Source organism: Camelina sativa, chromosome 6 (assembly GCF_000633955.1).
Source record: "Camelina sativa cultivar DH55 chromosome 6, Cs, whole genome shotgun sequence".
NCBI lineage: Eukaryota > Viridiplantae > Streptophyta > Magnoliopsida > Brassicales > Brassicaceae > Camelina > Camelina sativa.
In genome coordinates this window covers 15,665,808-15,674,392 of record NC_025690.1, presented here as the reverse complement: position 1 = coordinate 15,674,392, position 8,585 = coordinate 15,665,808, and the positions used below count along the sequence as shown (strand labels likewise).

Below are 8,585 nucleotides of genomic sequence, written 5' to 3'. Positions count from 1 at the left end.
TTTTTTTTTTTTTTTTTTTTGGCTGAGACTTATCTAATAACATTATTAGATTTTTCATGAACGTAGTTATTAACACATACTACTAGGTTTTTATTGTAAAACTAATCTGTATATTGTTTATATTTACTTTTAGTATAAATGACACAATAAAAATGGTTTAAGACGATAACTATAACACAGAAGAAAATCTTCTATACAAACAATTAAAAGAGAAATCATAATTATATTAATGTCCTATATTTTGACGAAAAAAAGAAAAACGAAATATTCTATATTTTACTGCTAATAATTAAAATAAGCTGAAATTGTTCAGATAATGAATAAAAAATATTGTTTTTTTTTTTTTGTCAACAGAGAAAGGAAAAAAAAAATGGACGGTGTTGATAAAAAAACATGAAAAAGCCCTAAATCTATGAATCGCAGACAAAACTCGTCTCATCTCCAGCGTCGGATCAGATCAATCTCTCTCTTCCCTTCTCCGTCTCCTCCTCCAATCAACATTTCTCTTTCTCTCTCTGCCTCTCCCGCTCTTTTTCGAATTCTTCTTCAGGTAATCATCGCTTCTTCGCGCTTTTTTCTGGGTTTCTCCCTCGATTCTCACCGATTTATCGATTTTCTATCGAAATCGCTGATTATCAATGTTTATGTTGGGAGATTTAGGGTTTCTGAGATGGCGGAATCGCAGACCGGAGGTGGTGGAAGCCATGAAAGCGGCGGAGATCAGAGCCCTAGGTCTTTGAATGTTCGTGAGCAGGATAGGTTTCTTCCGATCGCTAACATTAGCCGTATCATGAAGAGAGGTTTACCTCTTAATGGCAAAATTGCTAAAGATGCTAAAGAGACTATGCAGGAATGCGTCTCTGAGTTCATCAGCTTCGTCACCAGCGAGTAATTTTGGCTTTCTCAAAAAAAAAAATTATCTTTTTGTTCTGTAAATTGTGTTTGGCCTTGGTAAGGTGTAAAGCTTATACTGCTTTTGTGGTTATAGTGTGCAGAAGCCTCTTCCTTTTTTTTAAGTTTAGGTTAATGCATATTGGTGTTGTTGTTATGTTTACTCGGTATGTCAATTTGCTTAGCTTTGTTACTGTTTGTATGATGCTTCATTCATGGTCTTTGTGCTCGTTTTGATATGCAGAGCGAGTGATAAGTGTCAAAGGGAGAAAAGAAAGACTATCAATGGAGATGATTTGCTTTGGGCAATGGCTACTTTAGGTTTTGAAGATTACATCGAACCCTTGAAGGTTTACTTGATGCGATACAGAGAGGTATGTTCCACTTCAGCTTATTCAGTTTACTTTTTGAGAAAATGAGGTAGCAAAAGATACAAATGTATATCTGATGCTCCTAGTTATTTGTGAAAATTGTGTTGATATGACTATGCATCACGATATATTTCTGCTTTTCACTCACTGACTCTCTGTTTTTCGTTTTCATTTCCTTCTATGATGCTATATGGATTGGAATTTTGCAGATGGAGGTCAGTGGTTCTCCTCTTTCACTTATTAATGGAGATGATTTGCTTTTTTTTTTTTTTTAGCTTATAGCAATCTTCTGTTTGTCCAGTTTTATCCCTTTTTTTAGGGGCATATGTTGTATGATTGTATCTAACTAGGATTGTTTGCTACCTTTGCCATTAATATCTGCGTGATAGGGTGACACTAAGGGATCAGGAAAAGGTGGGGAATCAAGTGGAAAGAGAGACGGCCAACCAAGCCAAGTGTCTCAGGTAATGACTCTTTCGTTCTCCAATTGAACGGTCATTTTACCTAGGCATTATCTTTTTCTTCTTGTAAAATGTGCGAGCTACTTATCGTTTCCCTGTCTTTACCTTCTGAACAGTTCTCGCAGCTTCCTCAACAAGGCTCATTCCCACAGGGTCCTTATGGAAACTCCCAAGTAAGTGGGGTTAGTACTTGTATATGAATACATTCTTCACATAGAGGAGAAACAAGGGTAAAAACTAGACAGTGTTCGACGAATTTGAAATCTACATTTTGACATATTCACATATATGCATCTCCACCGTTTGAAATTTACACCAGATCAAGGACATGAAATCTGATTATTGCTGCTACTGACCTGCTACAAAAGTATCGAGCATCTTGAAGCACTAATGGCATTTGTAGTCTATGAATATATGCAGGTAATTGATTAATTTGGTTTGTGATTGTAGGCTTCGAATATGATGGTTCAAATGCCGGGCACCGAGTAGTACTAGGACACTATTCATTACAATCTTCCGGGACTCAACTATTCTTGGTGTGTCTGAAAATCTGAGCGATCTACTGTTCATACATATGGATTGTGTTATCTCAGTTTTGGGAGAGAGGAGATTTGTATATGATTGTGTTTGTAGGGAGAAGAGTTTGGTTTGCTTAAGATAAGAATTGGGAAAGAGACAAGTCTTTTTCATTTGAATTGTTAAGTTTCTTTAGGTATTGGTCTTAAGAAGAAGCTATTTATCAATATGTGATTGACCTGTGGATTCTTTCATGCAAGTGTTACTTTCAAAGAAACAACATCATGATTAATAAGTAAAATTCTCATTGATTCTTTTTGTCCTAATTAAAGTCAGAGTTTCGTTAATGTAATACTGATAAACAGAAAGCAAAATAGTTACGAGTTACGACCTACACTAAATCCTTTGTGATATACACCGTTACGATATATTGAATCAATAATAGTCGACGTGTCCCTTGTTTACAAAGGCTCTTTTTTGCTGCTCATGTTTATGTTTATGACTTTATGGGCATATATTCACATGATGAAACTAAATAGAAACTTCAAAAAAATTAAGAAAAATATATGGAAATAATTAAACGAAACAATGTATTTCAACTATTAAAAGACTAACAAAAAGAAACCGAAAAACAAAAAAAGAATTCTTAAATAGCACCAACAAAAACCCTTAAACTAATTCCAATGCTTAGTGATGAGGTCTCAAAATGCATAACCAGGGCCGCCACCTGTTGCAGCGGTGAATAGGTGAGAGCGTCCTGGGAACATCCGGCAAAGTAACGGCTTCGGTTGATGGTTGCACGGTGACTCGAAGCTTAATGCCAGCCTGACAAAGACCGGTCTTTAAGCTTACAAAATAATGCGCTCCTGGTTTGGTGAGCTTAATGAGATCGTGTCCCGTCTTGTACACAGCTACGGTAGAATTTGGTTCACATGATCTGAAGTCAAGATCATCGCTGATTTCTCTAACGTCGTTGAGTTTGTTGTTGTATTGGAAAAAGAGAGTATCTCCAACACGAAATTGTCTATCTTTACTCCACCTATAATAGTAGTAACTGTTGTACACACTCCATCCTTTAGAATCACCTACCTTGTAGATCTTTCCTCTCTTGCTCGGGGGTGGTGGTGGCGGAGAAGTCGGACGTGGCGGTTCATGGTTCATGCTCTGTGGTGGAGGAGGAATCTGACGTGAAGGGCCATGGTTCTTGCTTGGTGATGGTGGAGGAGCCGGACGTGACGGTTCATGGACCTTGCTCGGTGGTGGTGGTGAAGGAATCGGAGGTGACAGGTCATTGACGACAAAAACGTCATATTTAAGTCCCGAGACGCGGCATTGAAATTGATTAGAGGTGATGAAGTAGTGATGTCCTGGTTCCTTGAAGGTAACAACATCATATCCGGTGTTGTAAACAACTTTAGGAGCAGAAGAATTGCATGAATCATACTCTAAGGCGGTGGAAACTTGAGCAACGTCGTTGATGTTTTGATCGTACTCGAAGACGATGGAATCTCCGACGTGGAATTTCTTATGTTCAGCCCAAGAGTCGTCCTTGACAGTCCATCCATAGTCACCACCGACTTGGTATAGTTTAGCCGAGGTGCAACTCAAGAGAGACATGACCACGAGCAAGAGGCCAAAGATCTTCTTGGTGACCATGATTTCGATCATATGAATAGGACGAAGAAGAAAAAAGATCTCTAAACTCAGCTGGCTGAATGAGAGAGAGAAGTATGGATGAATGTGTTTGGTGAAAAAAGAAGTCACGTATGAGCTCTATTTATAGAGTTTCACGATCCCTATAATCATAATCCTTGCCCTATTTGGACTAAGTTTTTAGTTTATTTTCTTTCTATCTCGATATATTTCGAAACGTTCTCCAATTCTTTTCTGCTTAGGTTTTTTTAGTGTTTGTTTAAAACGTGATTATCTTAATTTATACAATTACACAATAAATATGATAATCTTAAAATTATATTCGAGTTCATTCGTATTTTATAGATGGGCTATATATATCTGGGCATTAATAAAGGCCCACAGAAGATCAAATTGAGTAACTGAAGTGTTTCAATCTGGTTAAATCAAACCGGATTAGATCGAACCGAAGCAATCAAAGCCATTACACAGGGATTAAAAATTAAGAAGTGAACAACCGCGCTCACTAACTCAAAAACCCTTGATTTCTCAAAGAAGAGTGAGGGAAACGAATCGAATCCTCTACTCTTCCATTCAAAAATTACATCTTCTTCCCTCAATCTCTGAGATCTTTGAGCCAACTCAACATTTCTCTGCATTTCGGATCTCAGTTCATTCAATGGAAGACAACGAGACCAAGAAAAGCGAGGTTGAGGTTGAAGTCGATGGCCTCGGTCTGATTGATGTCGCTTCTGAAGACGATAGCCTTCTCTTCTCTTCGTTCCCCGACCCAAACAACTACGAGTTTTCCGGTATAATTCACAATTTTGCTCCTTTAATTTTGGATTTCGTGGGTTCTGGGTTTTTGGATTTCGTGGGTTAGTTCTTATCAAGTGAGGATTTTTAATTTTGATTGATACAAGTTTCAATGTGGGCGTTATTGATTTCTCTTCACTGTTCGGTGTGAAGAGGAAAAAAAAAAATCTTGAAACTTTGGTTCAGTGAGCTGGCATTGGATTTGAATTTCAAAGGTGTAAATTTTTTTGTATTGTGCTTACGTTTCAGTGACGGATAAGGATGAGAAATGTTTAAAGGATGATAAAGATCTGGATTTTATGAGGGATACAGAATACTGTGATGACGAAGAAGAGATACTGGTATCTTCAATTGAAGAGAAGGAAGAGGTGCTTCAACCTCACGAGTCTCCTGAACCTGAGAAAGTGATGAAGAAAGGAAAGTATAATTTGCGCAAAAGCCTTGCCTGGGACAATGCCTTCTTCACCAACGAAGGTAAGTGCATTTCGAACCTGGTACCTTTTTGATTTGTTTCTAGGTTTTTGATGTATTGCACACTTTTTTTGCTGAGATGGATCATTTTCAAAATTCAGGTGTTTTGGAACCTGAGGAGATATCTAGCATGATGGAGAGCAATCATAAGAGTGGAATGAAAGCTTTACCGACTATTCAGGAGGATGTTAATAGGTCAACCGAATCCATCTCCACATTTCGAAGTGACTGTACTGTGGAAAACAGTCAGGAGTTTGTTTTGTTTGAAGATGTAAGAGCGTCTATTCAAAGGTCTGCTAAAGCATCTGATGCTGCAACACCTAGTAAAATTAGTGAACTGGGAGCAACAGAAGTAGCAACTAGCCCAAGTAAGTCTTCTTTAGTCTTTATCTGAAGTAGAGCGAGTTGGAACTAGCTTTGCCTGACTAAGCGGTAATATATCTTTATTACACATTGGCATGTCTCTCTTTAAATCTAACCTATTTCTATGGTCTAGCTTGAGCTTTAGAAGGATCTACTTTTTTAGTTTTGTGTTTGTGCTTTTCTTTACCAATTGGATATTTAAAGTAATGAAGCTGTTCCTGTGCATTTTCTCGTTATGGCTTCTCGGAGAGCTAGTATCTAATGTGAGCTATAATCTTGGATGGAAGTTTTCCATCGTATATTGAGAAGACTGACCCGCTATTGTTTTTTTATTTTGTGGAATGGGAAGAACTGTTTCGTGCTGTTTACAGTAGACTACACGCATCTCTAGCAGTAATTTATTTCATTTTGTTTTCCAATTGACCAACTTTTTGCATTCACTGTCTTAAACTCTAGATACGGGGGATGTACTTGCCTCTCAGGAACAGGTATATTTGCTAACAACTGCACCTTGTGTTTCCCTTCTCGGCTAACTTTCCCTTTAATTCAATTATTTCTCAGACTAAACCCAAAGCCAGTCTTAGAAATCAGAGTGCTAGAACACAAGGGATAGGGAAGGCAACAGAACAGGTATATTATCTCCATTCAGTTTCTCAGGTGCATACTAAGTTACTAACTAAAGGATTAATTTCTTAGTCAAACTTCATTTCATAGCTCGTGAACAATGGGGTTCTCGTAGGTTTACTAATAAACTTGAATTGGCCCTGTTGAATGTATGAATCAGCAGCGTGTCATCAATTGTTATAGTTTACCCTATAGTGAACCACATAATGAATATACTGGATACTGTGATAAATGAAACTTTTTGTGCAGCCTGTTGCTCCAAGAGGTCTCAGTACATCTATTTCCAGGCCACCCAACGGACTCAGCAAAGGCAGGCCCTTGTCAACAACATCAACGAATAAGGCATCATTAGATATAAGCAAAACCAAGCAAGAAAAGAATTCCAAGTTACCTGCGGGTTAGTCAGAATTTGTTTTTTAAAGAGCTTTACACTCGTTTTTGAAAGATATTATATGACCTTAAATAATACAGGTAAGGAGCCTCTGGTCCCCAGAATACCCATTTCACGACGTGCTAAAACAGTCTTGCCAAAACCTGGTGTGCCCGTTAAATCTTCTTTACGTTCTTCAGTTGCTTCAAAGAATGATATGACCTCTTCATGCTCTTCTCTAGAGAGCTGTGCCAGTGCTTCGTCTAGCGCTTCTCACAAGCCTTCTCTAGATCCGATAAAGAAGAAGAATGAGTCAAGTTCCAGGTTAACTTCCCAGTCATTGGCAAATCGATCTACATCTAGAGGTAGTATGGGCCAACCGAGAATCTCCCCCCACCCAACCAATAAGACAACCAAGTCCAAGCTTTCCTCTAGTGTACCATCTGTTGGTTCTATTAGTGACTGTTCATCAGAGTCATCTCGAGCTTCTACTACTAGTAACATAGCTAACGGTAACCAGAAATTGGTCTCTGGTGACAAGGGTCCTCCTGCAAATGATAATTCAGTTCACACTGTGAAGCCTCTGAAGAACTCTAAAGATGCATCTGTTGCCCAAGCTGATGCTAAAGAAGGAGCAAAACGAGTTTCAGCTAGCAACGGTGGTTCGGTTCCTCCAACTTCCATGAAACCATCAGGTCTTCGTGTGCCATCACCAAATATCGGATTCTTTGATGGAGTAAGTCTCCAAAATGAAAAAAAAATAGAGTCCAATCTTTTGCAATCGTTTGTTCCTTGAGATTGGTCCCAACTGGACAAGATCTATATATATATATGGAATTTGAGTATGTTAATTGATGTCTCTCTCTCTTTTACTCTCTTTGTGGTGTGGTACAGGCTAGACATGGATCTGCATCTGCCAATAAGAAGTCTGGAATGTCTCAACCCGCTAGGTCTCCAATACAAGAGTCATCGAATGCAAAAACTAAGGCAAGTTCAAAGCTTGTCTCTGCCCCGTCTCCAAAACTGCCAAACAAATTGTATTCCAAAATCAATGCAGAAGATCAACTCGAGGGATGATGAGAATGAGATGCTCAATAGGTATCCATACAATGAAGCTCTGATTTTTTTTTTTTAAGTTTGTCTTTTAAAAATAGGAATTTCTCTGTATGTTAGATTCTTATGTAATCCCCCATCCCCAAAAAAAGGCACAAAAAAACAACAGTAATATATCAAATTGTGGACCCTTGAGCCTCTAGCTCTAACCGAAGCCTCTAGCTCTAACCGGAGCCTCTAGCTCTAACCTGAGCCTCTAGCTCTGGTGGTAAAGGACCCTCAGCTGAGGTACCCGCCATCATGAGTTCGAGCCCCGGCCACTGCGGAATTCACATGCGGGCTGCAGCGTCCCAGGAACCGACATATGGAGTGCCATTTGGCCGCCCACGTGGCTAGTCCAAGCGATCTGATAGCTAACACGTGGACCCTTGCTCTGTCGGGTATCTGATAGCTAACACGTGGACCCCTGCTATGTCGGGGAGCGTTGGGATACCTGGGTTAAAAAAAATAAAAATAAAATAAAAAATAAAAAATTGTGCGTAAAGAAACTTGAGCTAGCAAGTTCTAGTATTGATAGTGAACGAAATTGAGATAAGCTTATAAGATATTCGACCTACTACTACATCTACCAAAATTAAGTCTTACATTAATCTGTGAATGAGAGAACCCATCAATCTCACATCCTTGCAGTACCATCAACTATAACAGTCTCTGTGGGGCCGACGGTCTATTTCCCCATGAGAACTATTGTATCGAGTCAGATAGAGCCCAAACTTTGACCTCTATCTATATATCTCCGAAAAAAAAGTTCGAAGGCTGATTCTCCCCGAATCAAAAATTCAAAACATGTATCTCCCCGAATTAATAGTTCGAGATCTATTAACCCACAAACCCGAGTTACGTTGGTTTCTTGTTTGTTATACCGACAATTATAGAACATAAACCAAAGAAAACCAGATTTTGACCCAATTCTAACTTAAACCCAATTAAAACCTAATCAATTGATGAACATATTGG

At 38.7% G+C, this 8,585-nt stretch overlaps 3 protein-coding genes across 5 annotated transcripts; 2 read left to right on the top strand and 1 right to left on the bottom strand.

Annotated features, from left to right (window-relative positions):
* On the top strand, positions 380 to 2,554 carry LOC104791599 (nuclear transcription factor Y subunit B-10-like). 3 transcript variants are annotated; one of them, XM_010517521.2, is made up of 7 exons: positions 380 to 550; positions 655 to 888; positions 1,136 to 1,265; positions 1,472 to 1,477; positions 1,652 to 1,726; positions 1,840 to 1,905; positions 2,174 to 2,554. In XM_010517521.2, exons 2-7 carry the CDS (start codon positions 671 to 673, stop codon positions 2,210 to 2,212), a joined length of 534 nt encoding a protein of 177 aa, XP_010515823.1. In that variant the 5' UTR covers positions 380 to 550; positions 655 to 670; the 3' UTR covers positions 2,213 to 2,554. The 3 variants fall into 3 exon arrangements, with proteins under 3 accessions (XP_010515823.1, XP_010515822.1, XP_010515824.1); XM_010517520.2 differs by having other exon boundaries at positions 381 to 550; positions 661 to 888; positions 2,174 to 2,553; XM_010517522.2 differs by having other exon boundaries at positions 385 to 550; positions 661 to 888; positions 1,840 to 1,896; positions 2,174 to 2,550.
* LOC104699105 (uclacyanin 1-like) lies at positions 2,927 to 3,895 on the bottom strand. The gene has a single exon (XM_010414451.1). The coding sequence runs from the start codon at positions 3,893 to 3,895 to the stop codon at positions 2,927 to 2,929; it is 969 nt and encodes a 322-aa protein (XP_010412753.1).
* LOC104791597 lies at positions 4,367 to 7,770 on the top strand. Its single transcript, XM_010517519.2, has 8 exons — positions 4,367 to 4,683; positions 4,937 to 5,161; positions 5,260 to 5,526; positions 5,978 to 6,009; positions 6,083 to 6,151; positions 6,395 to 6,542; positions 6,617 to 7,251; positions 7,410 to 7,770. The coding sequence occupies exons 1-8, from the start codon at positions 4,551 to 4,553 to the stop codon at positions 7,590 to 7,592; spliced, it is 1,692 nt and encodes a 563-aa protein (XP_010515821.1). The 5' UTR covers positions 4,367 to 4,550; the 3' UTR covers positions 7,593 to 7,770.